At 51.9% G+C, this 16,344-nt stretch overlaps 6 protein-coding genes across 6 annotated transcripts; 3 read left to right on the forward strand and 3 right to left on the reverse strand.

Moving 5' to 3' along the window:
• Nucleotides 1-19: 19 nt before the first annotated feature.
• On the reverse strand, nt 20-1,261 carry ASPBRDRAFT_194114 (fatty acyl-CoA reductase; the record flags this gene model as incomplete). The annotated part of the gene is made up of 1 exon (XM_067620713.1): nt 20-1,261. One exon carries the CDS (start codon nt 1,259-1,261, stop codon nt 20-22), a length of 1,242 nt encoding a protein of 413 aa, XP_067480394.1.
• Nucleotides 1,262-2,104: 843 nt separating this feature from the next.
• ASPBRDRAFT_28416 (metal cation transporter MSC2) lies at nt 2,105-4,944 on the reverse strand (the record flags this gene model as incomplete). Its single annotated transcript, XM_067622507.1, has 4 exons — nt 2,105-2,978; nt 3,029-3,247; nt 3,297-4,457; nt 4,505-4,944. 4 exons carry the CDS (start codon nt 4,942-4,944, stop codon nt 2,105-2,107), a joined length of 2,694 nt encoding a protein of 897 aa, XP_067480395.1.
• A 750-nt stretch (nt 4,945-5,694) lies between these two features.
• ASPBRDRAFT_120908 (chitobiosyldiphosphodolichol beta-1,4 mannosyltransferase) lies at nt 5,695-7,209 on the forward strand (the record flags this gene model as incomplete). Its single annotated transcript, XM_067617392.1, has 3 exons — nt 5,695-5,932; nt 5,992-6,188; nt 6,265-7,209. 3 exons carry the CDS (start codon nt 5,695-5,697, stop codon nt 7,207-7,209), a joined length of 1,380 nt encoding a protein of 459 aa, XP_067480396.1.
• A 105-nt stretch (nt 7,210-7,314) lies between these two features.
• Nucleotides 7,315-9,674, reverse strand: ASPBRDRAFT_121263 (uncharacterized protein; the record flags this gene model as incomplete). Its single annotated transcript, XM_067617412.1, has 4 exons — nt 7,315-8,312; nt 8,359-8,548; nt 8,595-9,518; nt 9,567-9,674. The coding sequence occupies 4 exons, from the start codon at nt 9,672-9,674 to the stop codon at nt 7,315-7,317; spliced, it is 2,220 nt and encodes a 739-aa protein (XP_067480397.1).
• A 315-nt stretch (nt 9,675-9,989) lies between these two features.
• Nucleotides 9,990-11,292, forward strand: ubc2 (E2 ubiquitin-conjugating protein RAD6). The gene is made up of 4 exons (XM_067626308.1): nt 9,990-10,371; nt 10,560-10,624; nt 10,684-10,908; nt 10,994-11,292. The coding sequence occupies exons 1-4, from the start codon at nt 10,330-10,332 to the stop codon at nt 11,115-11,117; spliced, it is 456 nt and encodes a 151-aa protein (XP_067480398.1). The 5' UTR covers nt 9,990-10,329; the 3' UTR covers nt 11,118-11,292.
• An 813-nt stretch (nt 11,293-12,105) lies between these two features.
• Nucleotides 12,106-15,177, forward strand: ASPBRDRAFT_53382 (putative kinesin family protein (KinA); the record flags this gene model as incomplete). Its single annotated transcript, XM_067627062.1, has 5 exons — nt 12,106-12,110; nt 12,178-12,215; nt 12,292-12,386; nt 12,461-14,883; nt 14,949-15,177. 5 exons carry the CDS (start codon nt 12,106-12,108, stop codon nt 15,175-15,177), a joined length of 2,790 nt encoding a protein of 929 aa, XP_067480399.1.
• Between the last annotated feature and the right edge of the window lie 1,167 nt (nt 15,178-16,344).

Genomic DNA, 16,344 nt, shown 5'->3' on the forward strand with positions numbered 1-16,344 from the left:
ATAATGCACAGATGCCTCGTCAAAGCTTCCCCATCCTTCTCAGCACCTTTTCATAAGCTTCCTTCGTCCGTGCTGAGGCAATCTTGTCAGAATCATGTTGACAGATCGCTAAGCTCAAAGGACCCCCGAGCTGCTTCAGCCAGTATGATCGCCCGCAATCGAAAATCCAGTTGCGCGTGCCCACCTTGACAAGCTCTGCCAAGATATGCTGTGGGATACTTCGATCTTGCACGAATATTATCTTTGGTAGCTCTTGCCGAAGCTCTTCCGGGGCATTCTCCCTGCATATAGCCAGGATCTCGTCGAACGTATGGCTCACATATAATTGCGATCCAATGTGAACGATCCCACGCGTTCCCGCAGCTGCATGCAGAAGGCACGCATTGGCGACAAAATCGACTGGGATTTCATCCAAGATATTCTGACCACTCTTATAACCCTCTGCAGCATGCCATATCTGGGTACCACCCTGGTCTGAAAAGTATAGAGTGGAGAACTTCGTCAGGGGGGTCGAGTCTTCCGGCCCGTACAGGGGGTATGGGTCTCTGACGGCTGGTCCGAAGATTGTCGGGCGGACGAACAACACCGGCAGCGTCGGATACCGCTTGAACGTCAAACGCTCCATAAGATGCTTCGCGTGGGTATAAGATGAAGAAAAGCGATCCGTATAGGGAGAATGTCCAGTCGTCTGGATGTATGCCAATTCCTCCTCTGGGTCATCGTCTGAAATAGGGTACAGTCGTTCAGCCACATGACCGTCTGGCAGAAAACTGTTCACATATGCAGTGGAGATCTGGATGAAAAGCCGGAGTCGGCGGAACCGCGAGACCATTCCAGCCAACTCTAATGCGGGCAGACAGTTATTCTCTAGTGCTTCGGAGATGCTCGCATCTAGCTTGATTCTCGCAGCTGCATGTATAACCAGCGTCACCTCCTCACGTAACCGATCTAGCTCCGCCTCATCAATACCGAAATTCGTCTTCCTAACATCCCCAACTATATAATGAATCTTGTTCGAGTGCAGAATCGCCTGTGTGTGGTCCGGCATAGTCTTCTTCCATTTCGTCACAGCTAATTCCGACGACCCACGGATCAAGACAAATATCTTCCGCGTCGGAAGCTGCACTGCCAGTTTATACAGTATACATCCTCCCAGCGAGCCCGTGCTGCCCGTCAGGAACACGGTCTGTCTCTCATAAGACGTTGCATAACCGATTTTCTTGACCTCATCCTGATATGGTGCGAGGTCTGGACCCGGCATAGAGAAAGACCGTACAAGTATATGTCAGGAAAAAAGAAGGGGGTTGCTACCGGATATAATCGCCTCGTCATGGGAAACCTGTACAAAACCACCCGGGGGGTTACTATATACACCTCGTTATCGTCACATGTTACACTCCACCGCAACCGACATCAGCGATCACGCACTACTTCACTGGAGCGAGCGTGCAACACAGTGCTACCGGCTGAAGAAGAATCCTCGGCTGATTATTAGGCCGTGAGGACGCTTCTAATACTTTGTTTGTTGTCACCAGCCAACAAACATAGAGATCATAGCTTCTGACCAGTTCCTAAATCTGGGAGAAACATCCAACTCAATGTCTCAAGGCCCCTCTTCAGAGATATAAATAATCGATTATAATCACAGTCAAACCCAGAGAAAGAAAAATGAAGTGGTCTCCTTTCAAAATATCATCTCTACTGTTTACTCGCATCAGTCTACGCTCTAGGGTGTGCGAATTTCATTAGTATTGTGGTACCAGATCCTTGTGAGGCAACACAAATGTAACATATTCCTTGTGTTGTTTCCTTGTGTCGTCCAGTAGTATAATTGACCGGTACGTTATGCTACGGAGAACTCAAGCCGCCTATTCACATCATCAATTAAAAGAAAAAGAGTCATACTCTACATACATTACTTATTTATTTGAAACTATACAAACACCCATCAACCTAAGTGAAAAGAGAAGAAAGGGAAAATACACGGAAAGAAAGAAAAGGCTCCATTAAGGCAGTCAAATCTATCTACCTAGTCTTGGCCAAGAGGGGTAGGGGGCAATAGTATGTATTAGAAAGAGGATACAAAAGGTCCCCAAGGAAGCAATCAAGAATGCTTATTTCCGCCGCCACCGCACCAACAACGACCGTCTCCTTCGCGCTCGACCTGAACGAGAATGTCCATGCCCTTTTCGCGCAGGTAATCTACGGTCCGTTGGCGGACATCTTCGAGATCAGAGCTGCGAGAGGCAATCACGTGGATTACGCCGAGGACGTTGGGGGTGTGCGTGTCATGATGATCGTGGTCGTGGTCGTGGTCGTGATCAGCGTGGCTGTGGGAATGGTGGTCATCATGACTGTGGGTATGGCCGTGGTCGTGAGCATGATCGTGATTGTGATCGTGGCTATGGTTGTGACTGTGGTTGCATCCATTATCATGAGCATGGTCGTGAGCATGGTCGTGATGATGGTGATGGTGACCGGATTCCTTCCCTGTATCATCCAGCCAGAACTTCGGGACGGTGTACCCGACAACGCCCCGTAAAGTACTAACGCCCGCAAGGGTTTCGCGGACATTGTACTCAATGTCGGCTGGCAGGGTGAGCAGCAGGGTCTTCGCAGTGCTGCTGACTAGTGGGATTGCCGAGGCAAAAATCAAGATTGCAATGAGACAAGAGGCGATTGGATCAAACCCTGGCCAGCCAGAGTAGTGCACGAGAATGGTCGAGATCACAACGGCCACGGAGCCAAGCGTGTCGGCAAGAATGTGTAGGAAAATACCGTGCATGTTCTCGTTTCCGTGCGAGTGCCCGTGACTGTGATCGTGGCCGTGTGCGTGTCCATGATCAAATGCCATGATTCCGACAAGGTTGACGAGAAGACCCGCAACACTCACAGCCAGTAGTTCGCCGAGGCGATGCATCTGACTGCCGGATGAAAGTCGCTCGACGGCTTCGTAGATGATTTCGATGCTGATGATCCTACGTATTGTTAGCACGGTTAAACAAAGTGTTTCCGGGCAAGAACTTACATGAGAAAGATGCCGTTGGCAAATCCAGAAAGCGTGTCAACCTTTCCATATCCGTAGGGAAACCTAGAGCTCGGGGGCCATTTACTCATGACAGCAGCACAAAGACCAACCACGAGCGCCAAGCAGTCGAAGAACATATGAATACTGTCGCTAAGAAGACCCAGGGATCCTGTCACAAAACCATAGGACAGCTGAACAAGCATGAAGGCAAAATTAAGACTGCATAAGTTAGTGCTAGGTTACCAATCAATGGCGTCGTAGGAAATACCTCATGAAGTAGAAAATGCGTCGCGAATCGCGTTCCTTGAGAATACTGTACAAAAGGGGATAAGGCTCGCTGTATTGAATGATGAGCCTCGTTATCTTCGTAGCATCAGCTCCAGAGTGGGCATGGTGATGATGATTATGGGTATGGGAGTGTTGCGAAAGGCGCAATTGTCTGTCATCGAATCTTGCAGCAAGGAACGAGGCGGCAGTTGCAATAGCGCGAGCTACATAAGCCAGGTGAACTTTCTCTTGCAGCGGCGGGGAGCTTAAGAGCGCGGCAGCTCCGACACCGGTGATGAGACCAATCTTGTGTGGTGAGCGCAGCTGGGAAGGGGAAACAAAGATCAGACATGTTGCAAGTGTTCCAGCAGCTGCGAACTGGTGCACCATGCTGGAAGCTTTGAGGGACACATTGCCGGAGACAACAACAGTAACAAGTGCCAGGATAATGCCTGAAAGGATAGCCAAAATTGAATCACTAGACGAAACGTTGCCCGAGTCCTGTTTTGCAGATTGTTTCTGAGACATTGCGCCATTGGATGTCAAGAAATCAAGATCAGCAGCAGCCGACGATGCCCCGGCAAAGGGGGGCCGAAGAACGAAGACCGACGTGAGCAAAGAGACATAGCCCAGGTATGGGTGAGGGTCTCTCGTCGCATTCATACCCCAAAGGCTCAGAGCAACAACGGCGACAAGAAGCATGGCCGTCACTTTCTTTTGGCTAAACCGGGACTGTGCACTGCTGTGGAGGCCATAGCCCTGAATGACGGTCGGCAAACCCGACGCTACAGGAAGCAACAAACCGCATGCGACAAGGAACCCTCCCACCTTCAATGTCGCATATATCGGCAATGCGACGGATGACACCCGAAGCAAAACAGCCCTTGCTGCGCCAGTGCCTATTTGAGGTAGCGTGACCCCCGAGTCACTTCCTCCTCCCTGAAGTGACCGAAGCAATTGCCCACATCCATATACGATCATTGTAAGAGCAGTCAGCATGAAGGTTTTGCTGGCGGTCTGCTCTAAAGCCCCTCTTCCCGAGCTAGATGCAGTGGTGTCATCGCTTGTCGAAAGCGTAGTCTGCCAAAGCGCATGTTGTTGGTGGTACCAGGACAGTGTGATCCACGGCAGGGCGAGGAGAAGACCGGAGAGAACTTCTTGACTGAGTAACGTTAGGATCAATTTCCAGTAAATCGGCCAAAGACTTACATTGTGCTTGGTCGAGAGTCAATTGAAGTGTTAACCGATTGAGCTCCAAGAAATCCCGTCACGCTATCGCTCTTGGTGTGATTGATAGAGCCGAGGCTCGTGTGATGAGCATGTTCCCACACATTATGCGTTGAGTGTGAGTGGGAATGGGAATGCGAATGCGAATGCGAATGCGAATGAGACTGCGAGTGGGAGTGAGAATGTGTGTGATGGTGTTCCGGCCATGTCGGGCTCACGGTTTGGCCATTGGTGAGTTGTGTATTCGGTAGAGGCTGTGGGGGCTGTTGTTGCGGCGAGGAGGCATCAAAGGATGAAGCCGAGTTGGAGATGGGACCGTGTGATCTGCGAGACGCACGCGAATGACCCCGGCCACGAGAATGTCCTAGACCTTGTACCTGAGGAATTGTATCCACGGTAGATACAGGAGCGCCTGTCGACATGATCTCCAGTGGTTCGTGAAGATAGGTGCCTGACCACGGAGGGAGCACAAGGCGAGACGGAGCTGAGACGCCTCGTTCGGAGGACGCAGGATGGGGGTGGATTGACGGGAAATCGGAGCTCTAGCAGCTCAAAGCAGATGAACGGCCGGGGTACTGGTGTGAACGAGGTGGCATAGCGCCGGGGAGGGGGGGAATTGGAAGCAACTGGGAAACGGCGCTTGTGGCAACTGATGGGGATGGGATGGCCCCCAGATGCGCGCCGCCAACTGAATGATCGGCTGCCCGCGATAACCCCCGGTCCACGTGATTGGGCTGGCCGCGGGCTGATCGTCCGGCCTCGATCGAAATGGAACCTCCCCCAAACAACCTTGGGCGACTGGCTGAGAGGTCAGGGGAACTCTGAGAATCTCGCGTTGCTTTTCCCTGCAGCAACCACGATCAGGGACATTGCATGTATTCTACCAATCCGAGGTCGAGCCGCGCGCTTGATCTGCTTTGACGCGGCATCGAGTGGGGTTGGATCGGCCCAGGATTCCTCCGTTCGACACGGAGGAACTAATCATCTAAACAGCTGGCAATCCCTCTCTCCCCCGGAGCTATCTCCGTGCCTCTTATCTCCCTCCCTCTGAGCTAGTACTACGGGCCCTTCAACGTCCATGCGCTGAGCTGCATCACGAATTAACCTATCCAGAATGGTGCTGAACTCAATCGCGTGAACTTCCTTCCACCCTCGTTATAATATCCGACACCATGATCGAGTCGCTCATTAGCGTCGCGTTCTATCTCTCGACGGCGCTTACTCTCGGCATCCTCTTGCTGCCTTCGCGGCATGAATCCAGGCACGCCACTGGCCAAAATGCGGCAAATGAACCCAAGACGACTGTTCAAATTCTCGTGTTAGGGGATATCGGTCGTAGTCCGCGCATGCAGTACCATGCGCTGAGTGTTGCCAGAAATGGTGGACAAGTGGACATGATCGGGTACCATGGTGCGCTATATGATTCGCCTTGGATCCTCACAAAGCTCCACGCTAATCAAGTGCTATAGAATCGGACGTGCATCCCGAGATCTCCTCCCATCCGAGAATCACAATTGTCCCCCTGCCTCCGCATCCATCCTTCCTTCAGACAAGCAACAAGCTCCTGTTCCTATTGTTCGGTCCGCTGAAGGTGCTTTTCCAAATCGTCTGCTTGTTTTGGATTCTGGCATATCGTACAAAACCAGCCCAATGGCTTCTCGTTCAGGTTGGTTATACCCACTTTGACCCCCAATGCATGGTATCGTCGAAGCAGTACTAAATCAATCCTTCTCCCATCGCAGAACCCTCCTTCTATTCCTACTCTAGCGATCGCTTCCCTCGTTTGCTTCTTGCGTCACACAAAGCTTCTTATCGACTGGCATAACTTTGGATACACCATCCTGGCACTCAAACTCGGGGACTCCCATCCGCTGGTCAGATTCTCCAAATCGTATGAGAAGATATTCTGCCAGTACGCGACGGCACACTTGTGTGTAACCAATGCCATGGCATCTGTGCTGAAAGAGGAGTTTGCCCTGAAGGCGCCCATTCTCCCGCTGCATGACCGACCAGCCGATCATTTCCAGCCCATCCTAGACGATCGCGTGCGCCAGGACTTCCTGCGCTCGTTGTCGGAGACGGAGTCTGTCCGGTCAATGATTGGGTCTGATAAGGTTCGAGTCCTCGTCAGTTCGACGTCTTGGACAGCGGATGAGGACTTCTCGCTTCTTATAGAAGCTCTCTGTCAGTATTCGGACTTGGCTGAGACCTCAAACCCTGAACTACCTTCCATTCTAGCTATTATAACGGGAAAGGGGCCCCAGCGCGAGATGTATTTGAAACAAATTGCCGATCTGCAGAAGAATGGTAAACTTCAAAGGGCCACCATTCGTACCGCGTGGCTAAGCATGGAAGATTATGCACGATTGCTGGCATCCGCATCGCTGGGTGTTAGTCTGCACACTAGCAGTAGTGGTGTCGATTTGCCCATGAAAGTCGTCGACATGTTCGGTGCCGGACTGCCCGTTGTTGGCTGGGACCGCTTCAAGGCGTGGCCGGAGCTGGTCACTGAAGGTCGTAACGGACGAGGCTTTGGAAGCTCCGACGAACTTGTGGAACACCTTGTTGAACTCTTCGGAAACCAGGAAGCACTTGAAAGACTTCGTGCTGGGGCGCGAGAGGAGAGCTCTCGTCGGTGGGATGACGAATGGAACCCCGTGGCCGGAAAGCTGCTAGGCCTAGTATGATTGAATAGCAAGGGATGACCATGTTTACTGTATAATAAATGCGAATGTTAGAATATACGTGAAGCAGAGACATGATGCCAGAAATATTTCACCTATGGCATGTCCTCAGACACGGTATTTGCCATTGCAATAGACACATGTGTCGAATGCATCGAACAGCGTTCGACAGGTATACGACATGTCGGATTCGGATGGCTCTACACTGTCCTCATTCAGATATTCCTTTCCACACGACGAGCAGACCTTGGAAGATGCGGGATCTTGAATGGCCAATGACGTTAAGCTACAGCGAACTATGATGGGATGAACTGTTAGCCATATGTGCTTTTGCGAGGCCTTGAGCGCTGCATCGAACATACCAAAGATGTGGCCTGCGGCACACTGGGCTTCCTCGGATGAATACCATGCGATCCCAGCACTGCAGATCTCGCATCGTTCAAACATCTGGCCACCAGGTCCATCAAGCATCTCCATGGACTTCGGGGCGATCGTAGCCTTAGATGTCGAACACTTCGAAAGCTCATCGTTCAGATCCACACCCGTAATCGTTGCTAACCTTACCAAGACCTTGTGAGCTTGGGCCAGTAAAGCCTCATTCTTGGATTCGATGATGGTGCAGCAGGCCGTTGCGTAAAGTATGCTCAAAGACAGCGGTTGTCTGTTATCGTTATTGTCTTCAAAGTGTAGAATGTATCCCAAAGCAGCCTCTCGCTGCTGACGGAGATACTCGGGGGATCTATCCGACACCGTCTGAGAATCGAATTCGTCAGGTTGAGAACCATCAGTTGCCGAGATTATGATAGTTAACCTTTCCTCCGCTGCGGTGCGATACTCAATCATATCCCCTGGGTGTACAGTAATACCAGCTGCAATCATTCCCTTGCAAGAAGCCATACCCCAAGCGCGGGCAACAGCTAGCCCTCCAAGATCGCGGTCAAAGTCATACCTTTCACGCACATCATCGAGCTGGTCTTTCCATGGGACGGCATAGATCGGGTATTCATCATCGCTATCTCGGAAAGGTACTGCTGCTGTAAAGCCTCCGGCAGTTGCTAGGTAGAGTACAGGAGCCTGGGACTCGGTGTCCATCGCCACAAGCATTGCTTCACATGTTAGCTAGCGAAGGGGCGGATGGTACGCACTGCTTACCGGATATTGGCTCTATGTGCCTTGGGGGTTCTGTTTCCCTTTCATTTTCCGGGCCTTCGTAAAATAACAATTGTTGCAGTCGCACTCGGCCAGAGTTTGGATTTATGCCTTCATGGGGCTCTTTAGAGGCCTTCATCAATAGGAGCCCTGCCAGAGTGCCCGCAGCCAAACAGACAGTATGGGAGTCGTCCTATAAAGATCAGTGCCTGTTCAGCTGTAGCGCTTCCGAGACATACCGTTTGGAGCCATGCTAATGGCCCTGTAAAGTGGTAGCCCCCCAAGCCTTCGTAGAACATTGGAGTAATGTCTTGCGAGGTAGCCTCGATTCGCTTTTGCGGCTCCGAGCTTGTCTCGCGGGTTTGGGATAGAACGTGCACATCCAAGTGAATCACCTTCAAAGTGGTTCCATGAGTGACAGCGAGAACCCCATTCGCAGAATCCTTGAGATCTCCTGCTGGCGCGTGGAACCATGGGCCCCATGACATCGAAAGAATCTTAGCTTTCGATCTTAGGACTTCGGCAAGAATCGATGATGATTGCAGCTTCGGATAGTTCCCGTCTGTATTTTCGAAAGAATTGACTGACAAAACGCTGGCTTCATATGGCGTACCGAGCTCTGTTGGTAGTCTGTGCATCCTCAGCACAACGACATCATTGTCGTCATTGGCGACTGAGAGCAGGTAAAAGCCCCAGCGACTCTCAGCAGGTAGGACAGAGTAAGAAGTTGCAGTATGCTTTTCGGCTGGAATTTTGAGTGGCGAGGACCACGCAAAAGATCGAATGTTGGACTTTCGCAAGACCATGCCATCTTCTTTGACAGACGGTTCGAAATGGGCTCTCAAAGCATCATTAAGTATGGCAACCCGAGTCCATTTTCCCTGAAGGCCGACAGGCTCATAAAGCGACAACAACAAATTAGACGTCAGGACAGCGAGGACACAACGTCTATATTTGGCCAGTCCTGGAGGGGACCAGGCCAATGCTACTACATTGCTGAGGGACTGTTCGGCCCCAAGAGAGAAGTTATCCCGGTTCTGGGGATATATCGTGGGCCACTCATTGTTCGTAAAAACATTGACACGGAAGCGAGCTGAATGCCAATTATTGATAGGGGATTGGCTTGAGTCATGCTCCGACCGTTCCGCTGGGTTTTTCGGTGTCTAATACATATAAGCATGAGCTTGGATGGCAGGGATTCCAACACTGACTAAGATTTGGATGTACTCTCCAGCGGCGATCGCGAGCTCCCCATCATCCGACCACGAGAGACAGTCGTAGCAAGAAGGGAAAAGCGGTAGTTCTAAGGGACCTAACATTTCTTCTGAGACTTGGATGTTTACCGTTTCTTCATGGTAGTATCGGCCAAATAGAATCCCTAAGGTTGTGCCATGTATGGATACCAGAATCCCACGACGAGCTAGCTAGCTGCAGCAGTTGGGGAACGAAGAGCTCAGCTCCAATTCTATGGAGATGCTCCTTTAGGTTAGTCCCCCCGTTTTGGGCCGTGGAACGTGCAGCTCAGTCATGTGACTATACACAAGTCGAGTGTGACTTACATAATTTGGTGGCGCCAGCGACTTTGCCTAGTTAGGCTAAGACTCAGCAGTGGGCTTCTGCAGGCCCAACAACGGCGGGCGGCGAGTGAGAGTTACTCGGAGTTCAATAATGAAGTAGGTATTCCTGACTAACGGCGCTCAGGAGGAGGCACGGCCCAACTCGCCGGTCTTTGGATCAACGCTCTCATCCTCCTGAGGTGGCTATCATCCTCTCTGAGATTCCACCACCCAACTCTCGTCACACCCCCGACTTCTCTTTCCTCCGCCTTCACCTGGGACTCTTGTGCCCCCCGTCCTCGTCATCCAGTCTCTGCGCACTTGAGCTTGCGGATCACTGCCAAATCTATCTGGCTCTCGTTGTTCCTATTTACTATCTCAATAGCTCGCCCCGAGACATCGCCAGTACCCCGCCGCAATGTCTACCTCTGCCCGCCGTCGTCTCATGCGCGATTTCAAGGTGCGTTCATTAACGAGCACGATTTCAAGCTTGCTTTCTATCCTACCTTTCTATTCTTCCTCTTCCCTCTATGCTATACCTTTCATCCCCTCCGTCTGCTTCATAGACTTTAAAGAGCATTTGAAAACGTTCCTGTCACTGGATACAGTTAATGATGGCGTGAGCTAACTTGACATTCTCCTACGTAGCGTATGCAAACTGACCCCCCTGCTGGAGTTTCCGCATCTCCGGTGGCGGACAATGTCATGACCTGGTAAGCTGAATAAGTCACATAATGTCGGCCTTTTGAGTCCTGACCTTTGTATTGTCTAGGAACGCCGTCATCATCGGTCCCGCTGATACTCCCTTTGAGGATGGCACTTTCCGCCTCGTCATGCACTTTGAGGAGCAATACCCAAACAAGCCTCCGGGCGTCAAATTCATCAGTCAGATGTTCCACCCGAACGTCTATGGCACAGGCGAGCTCTGCCTGGACATCTTGCAAAACCGTTGGAGCCCAACCTATGACGTGGCAGCCATCCTGACCAGTATTCAGAGGTACGAACCCTTGCAGTTAGGGGGGAAGTTGAAAAAAAGATGAAACACGAAACATGCTAACGTGTGTGTTTTTCCTTGCGTACAGTCTGTTGAACGATCCCAACACATCATCTCCGGCGAATGTGGAAGCGTCAAACCTATACAAAGACAACCGAAAGGAGTACATCAAGCGTGTGCGCGAGACCGTCGAGAAGAGCTGGGAGGACTAGGTTCGTACTAACGTAGAGATGCTGCGGGTTATTGTTATGGGTTTGGGTCGCTTTGGGGCACATGGTTATGATGAAGCAGACTTGTCCGTCTTCGGTGCGACGGAAGCTAACGGCAAGCTGCTGCGATCCGTTTCATGCGTTTGTGGGGGGACTCCTACCTTGGCTTGCTGGGAGTCTTACACCATTTGATGACGTGCACAGCGTGGGGTTTTGGCGCCTGGTACATTTTTCATATTTCATTCGGTATTGTGGATAGCTGCATCATATTTTTCAGTGTGTTTTTGCATAGTGCATTAACTCTGTCGGGCTCTTGTTTTACCTTCGCTGCATGTCACATAACTCTTATCTCCTCACTGCGTGGCTTCTTGTCCCCGGCCAGTTAGTTTTTCTTTCAACCCGAGCCCCTCATATGAGAACTTCCCGTGATCAGACCGTAAGGCAGGTACAGCACTCAAAGGTCTACATGCAACATTCTTCATGTTGTTTTGGCGGTGATGGACATGCGCCAGTGGAGGATGGTTAGGCGGGCGCCAAGAACACTCTAAAACGGAGGGGGGACGCCAGATGCCTGCTTGCACCGGAACAACTTCCAGAGTTCCCATAACAATGCTGCATACCTAATCTCACAAGTCACAACCACACAACTTGTTTGGATCCCCCACATTAGGCAGGGAAGACCAGTCAAGACCACGTCACAATCCACTCTCGTTGTCTATGAGTGCTGGGGCCCGTTTTCTGTTGCCCGATCTCGTCTCCTGGGGCTGCCGATAGCGCATTTATTGCACACGTTCGTTTCGGTCTAGTGCACGTGGACCCCTGACCCAAACAACACCGCCCACCGACCCTGGCCGCCCTCACAAGCAGACTTGCCTCATTGTTGATCTGAACGAAGTCCTCCCCCTCACTCAATCCCCTCCTCTCGGGGCTTTCTTTCCTTCTTGTCTTCTTCCATCTTCATCGGTCTTTTTCTGTTTGGGTCAGACTGAACATGGCGTGAGTTTCTGCTTGCTTCACCGCTTCACCGTGGGAGCGGTTAGGACTGATTTGTTTCGCTTGACAGGTCATCTGGCCCCAACGGCTCGAACAACACCATTAAGGGTGCGCATTAACTCCCCGCCGCGTCGTTGACAATTTGAGTTTGGAGGAAGATTGGAAACTGACGGTACGCACACAGTGGTTGCGAGATTCCGACCGCAAAACAAGGTCGAGTTGTCCTCTGGAGGAGAGCCGATTGTTGAGTTCGAAAATGAATCGTCGTGCTACGTTAATGTGAGCGTTTCCCCTAATCTGCGGGGTTTTGGCGAACAGGAGGCAAGTCCGCCTAGTGAGCTAACATAGTCCAGGCCCGGGATGGCTCTGGAGCCTTCACCTTCGACCGCGTGTTTCCTATGGACTCGAAACAAGCGGATATCTTCGACTTCTCGATTCGCCCAACCGTCGACGACATTCTGAATGGTTATAATGGAACGGTCTTCGCTTACGGTCAGACGGGTGCGGGAAAGTCTTACACCATGATGGGTTCGGATATCGACGATGATGTTGGCAAGGGTATCATTCCCCGCATTGTCGAGCAGATCTTCGCCAGCATTCTAACGAGCCCGAGCAACATCGAGTACACCGTCCGGGTGAGTTACATGGAAATCTACATGGAACGGATTCGAGATTTGCTGGTGCCGCATAACGATAACCTTCCCGTACACGAGGAGAAATCCAGAGGTGTCTATGTCAAGGGTCTTCTCGAGGTGTACGTCTCCAGCGTCCAGGAGGTGTATGAAGTCATGCGACGTGGTGGTACAGCAAGAGCGGTTGCGGCGACAAATATGAACCAGGAATCCTCTCGGTCCCACTCCATCTTCGTCATCACGGTCACACAGAAGAACTTGGAAACCGGCTCCGCAAAGAGCGGACAACTGTTCTTGGTCGATTTGGCAGGTAGTGAAAAGGTTGGAAAGACGGGCGCCAGTGGTCAGACGCTCGAGGAAGCGAAGAAGATCAACAAGAGTTTGAGTGCTCTTGGTATGGTCATCAACGCGCTGACGGACGGCAAATCCACTCACATCCCGTACCGTGACTCCAAGCTCACTCGTATCCTGCAAGAGAGTTTGGGAGGTAACTCGAGAACGACGTTGATCATCAACTGCTCCCCCAGCAGCTACAACGATGCGGAAACCATCTCCACCCTGCGTTTCGGTGTGCGCGCCAAGGCAATCAAGAACAAGGCGAAGGTCAACGCCGAATTGAGCCCTTCGGAACTGAAGGCACTTCTGCGCAAGGCCCAGAGCCAGGTGACGAATTTCGAGACGTATATCTCACAACTCGAGTCCGAAGTACATGTGTGGCGCAGTGGCGAGGCCGTTCCCAAGGATCGTTGGACACCCGCTAGGGGGGATGCTGTGAGCGCCGCGAAGGCCGAGGCTCGTGCGCCACGGCCCGGCACGCCCTCCCGTTTCCAAGAGACGCCGCGATCCGAGACTCCTCGTCCTGAGTCCCGACTGGGCGATCGCTCCAGCACACCTAGCCTTGTTCTCGAGAAGGATGAGAGAGAGGAGTTCCTTAGACGCGAGAATGAGCTTCAGGACCAGATTGCGGAGAAGGAGTCGCACATTGCGAACGTTGAAAGAGGTCTCCGTGAGGCGCGGGAGGAGTTGAGAAACATGAAGGAGAACTCCGCGCGCTCAGGCAAGGACAACGACAAGTTGACCACCGAGGTCAATGAGCTCCGTATGCAGTTGGAGAAGGTGTCCTATGAAAGCAAGGAGGCTGCTATCACCATGGACAGTCTCCGCGAGGCTAACTCCGAGTTGACTACCGAGTTGGACGACGTTAAGCAGCAGCTTCTCGATGTCAGGATGAAGGCCAAGGAGACCAGCGCTGCATTGGACGAGAAGGAGAAGAAGAAGGCCGAAAAGATGGCGAAGATGATGGCCGGGTTCGACTTGGGCGGTGACGTGTTCTCCGATAATGAACGCAAGCTTCAGGATTTGATCCAGCGGGTCGATTCCTTGCACAAGGTCAGCGAAGCCGGCGAGACGATCGCGCCTGACGACCTTATGGAGCTGCGGGCGAGTCTCCTGGAGACCCAAGGGTTCATCCGTCAAGCCGAGCTCACGATGAACGACCGGGGGGATTTCAATGAGCTGCAGGACAGCCGTAGAGCGGAAGTGGAGCAGAAGCTGGCGAATCTCGAGCGGGACTATGAGAACCTTCTGGAGCGGAACCTGGGCGAGGGCGACGTGGAGGAAATCCGGGAGCGGTTGGAGAAGGTGTACGTGACCCGGAAGGAGGCCGAAATGCAGGCAGTCACGGATCTTAGAAACGAAATTGCACGCAAGGATGATGAGCTGGACAAGCTGCGGCAGTCCCTTGCAGACTCTCAATCCCGGGTCTCGACCAACGGCGCCGCCGGCAAGAACCTGCAGCAGCAGATTGCCGATTTCGATGCCATGAAGAAGTCGCTCATGCGCGACCTCCAGAACCGCTGCGAGCGCGTTGTGGAGCTGGAGATCTCGCTGGACGATGCTCGGGAGCAGTATAACAACGTTCTCCGTTCGTCGAACAACCGGGCCCAGCAAAAGAAGATGGCGTTCCTGGAACGCAACCTGGAGCAGCTGACGCATGTGCAGCGGCAGCTGGTAGAACAGAACAGCAGCCTGAAGAAGGAGGTTGCCATTGCGGAGCGAAAGCTCATTGCCCGGAACGAGCGGATTGCGAGCTTGGAAAGCCTGCTCCAGGAGAGCCAGGAGAAACTCACCCAAGCGAATCACCGGTACGATCCTCTCCCCTCTGTTGTGCTTGAAACGAAGAAAGCGTGTTGCTGACTAGATGGTACAGATTCGAAGCTCAACTCACTGCGGTCAAAGAGCGACTCGAAGCTGCGAAGCAGGGCTCTACGAGGGGTCTTCCAAGTATGGATGGCAGCGGCGGTTTCAGTTTTGGCGGCTCGAGAATCGCAAAGCCGCTCCGAGGCGGTGGCGGAGGAAACGAGAGCAGTGCTCCAGTTGCAGGAGTCCAGTCGCAGGAGACTGGGAAGCGTACCAGCTGGTTTTTTGATCGACGATGATCCACGATTTCTCTTTTGCTGTCTCTTTTACCCATTCTCCGAAAATATTTGAAGCCCTGTTGACATGTCGATATCCTCGCGTACGGTCTTTGGCACGACGTTGGATGAACGCGTTCTTTATTCTATCTCATGATTGTTCCTTTTATTCTTATCCTTTCTTTCCTCCCTTCGTTTGTGAGATCTGGCACGTTCGGAGTCCCCAGCCTATGTCACGAGAGGCCTATGGTTCTCACCGATACCCTTGTACATGACAGATAGAAGTGTTCACGGCCGCAGTAGTTGATGGCGATAGTCGGTGGTTGATAGAAATGACACGTTAGATTATGAAATTGTTGCTATGTAGCTACTCTTTGTGAACTACAGCTACAATAGCTGGTGCAAATTCATCTCTCTCATTCTGTTCGTAGCTTTCCACGTGATGACATGCATGATCAAGACGATCCCTTCCAACATCCTATTCACCGCCACAAAGTTCAAGACATTCATTCCATTTGCCTCCGAGTACAAGAATACAGACAGCCGGCTACCGACTGTGGCATGTGAGTAAGAAGCTTGTGCCAGAATTCTAGGCCGGCCATAGAGTAGGATCGTGTAGTTCAGATTCCCTCCATAGCCGTCATCCCTTTGCGGATGGACTGAAGGACTCCAGTCAGGTGATATTGTCCTTGTTTGTTTCTTCTGCTTTCGCTCCCCCTTCCTCCAACTAACTTCAGCTAAAGCATCATGTCAGAACCATCGATAGCTTATAATCTTGCCCGCTCATGTGCATGTCGACTCGCTTACAGGAATGTCAACAGACATGTCCTCCCTTGATCCAAAGCTCAGCAGCCCATTGGGCCTGTACACATGCGTCGGTCATGGGGAATGTGCTTAGACAACAGAGACTATCTTCCCAGTTCCCACACACTGACAGCTAACTTTTCACTCTTTTGAGAGCCCGCATACCTCCTACATGGGCTTCAGTGCTTCGCCGTCCTATCGAACTTTGAAATGACAGTGCCCATTGGCCAATTCACCCCACATCAGACGAGATCTGAGATATCGATCGCGTATCCTGACAACACATACATTGAGTTTCATGCGCTAGTTGCATTGCGGCTGGCTGAAGATTCCTCTACTGAGTATAAAAGGCAACAGGATACAACACCTGCCTACCAGCACCGCTAC

Source organism: Aspergillus brasiliensis (assembly GCF_001889945.1).
Source record: "Aspergillus brasiliensis CBS 101740 unplaced genomic scaffold ASPBRscaffold_4, whole genome shotgun sequence".
Taxonomy (NCBI): domain Eukaryota; kingdom Fungi; phylum Ascomycota; class Eurotiomycetes; order Eurotiales; family Aspergillaceae; genus Aspergillus; species Aspergillus brasiliensis.

Coding starts and splice junctions, on each gene's coding strand:
- ubc2 (XM_067626308.1), top strand. CDS start 10,330: ATGTCTACCTCTGCCCGCCGTCGTCTCATGCGCGATTTCAAG. Junction 10,625..10,683: donor GCGGACAATGTCATGACCTG/GTAAGCTGAATA, acceptor TGTATTGTCTAG/GAACGCCGTCATCATCGGTC. Junction 10,909..10,993: donor ATCCTGACCAGTATTCAGAG/GTACGAACCCTT, acceptor CCTTGCGTACAG/TCTGTTGAACGATCCCAACA.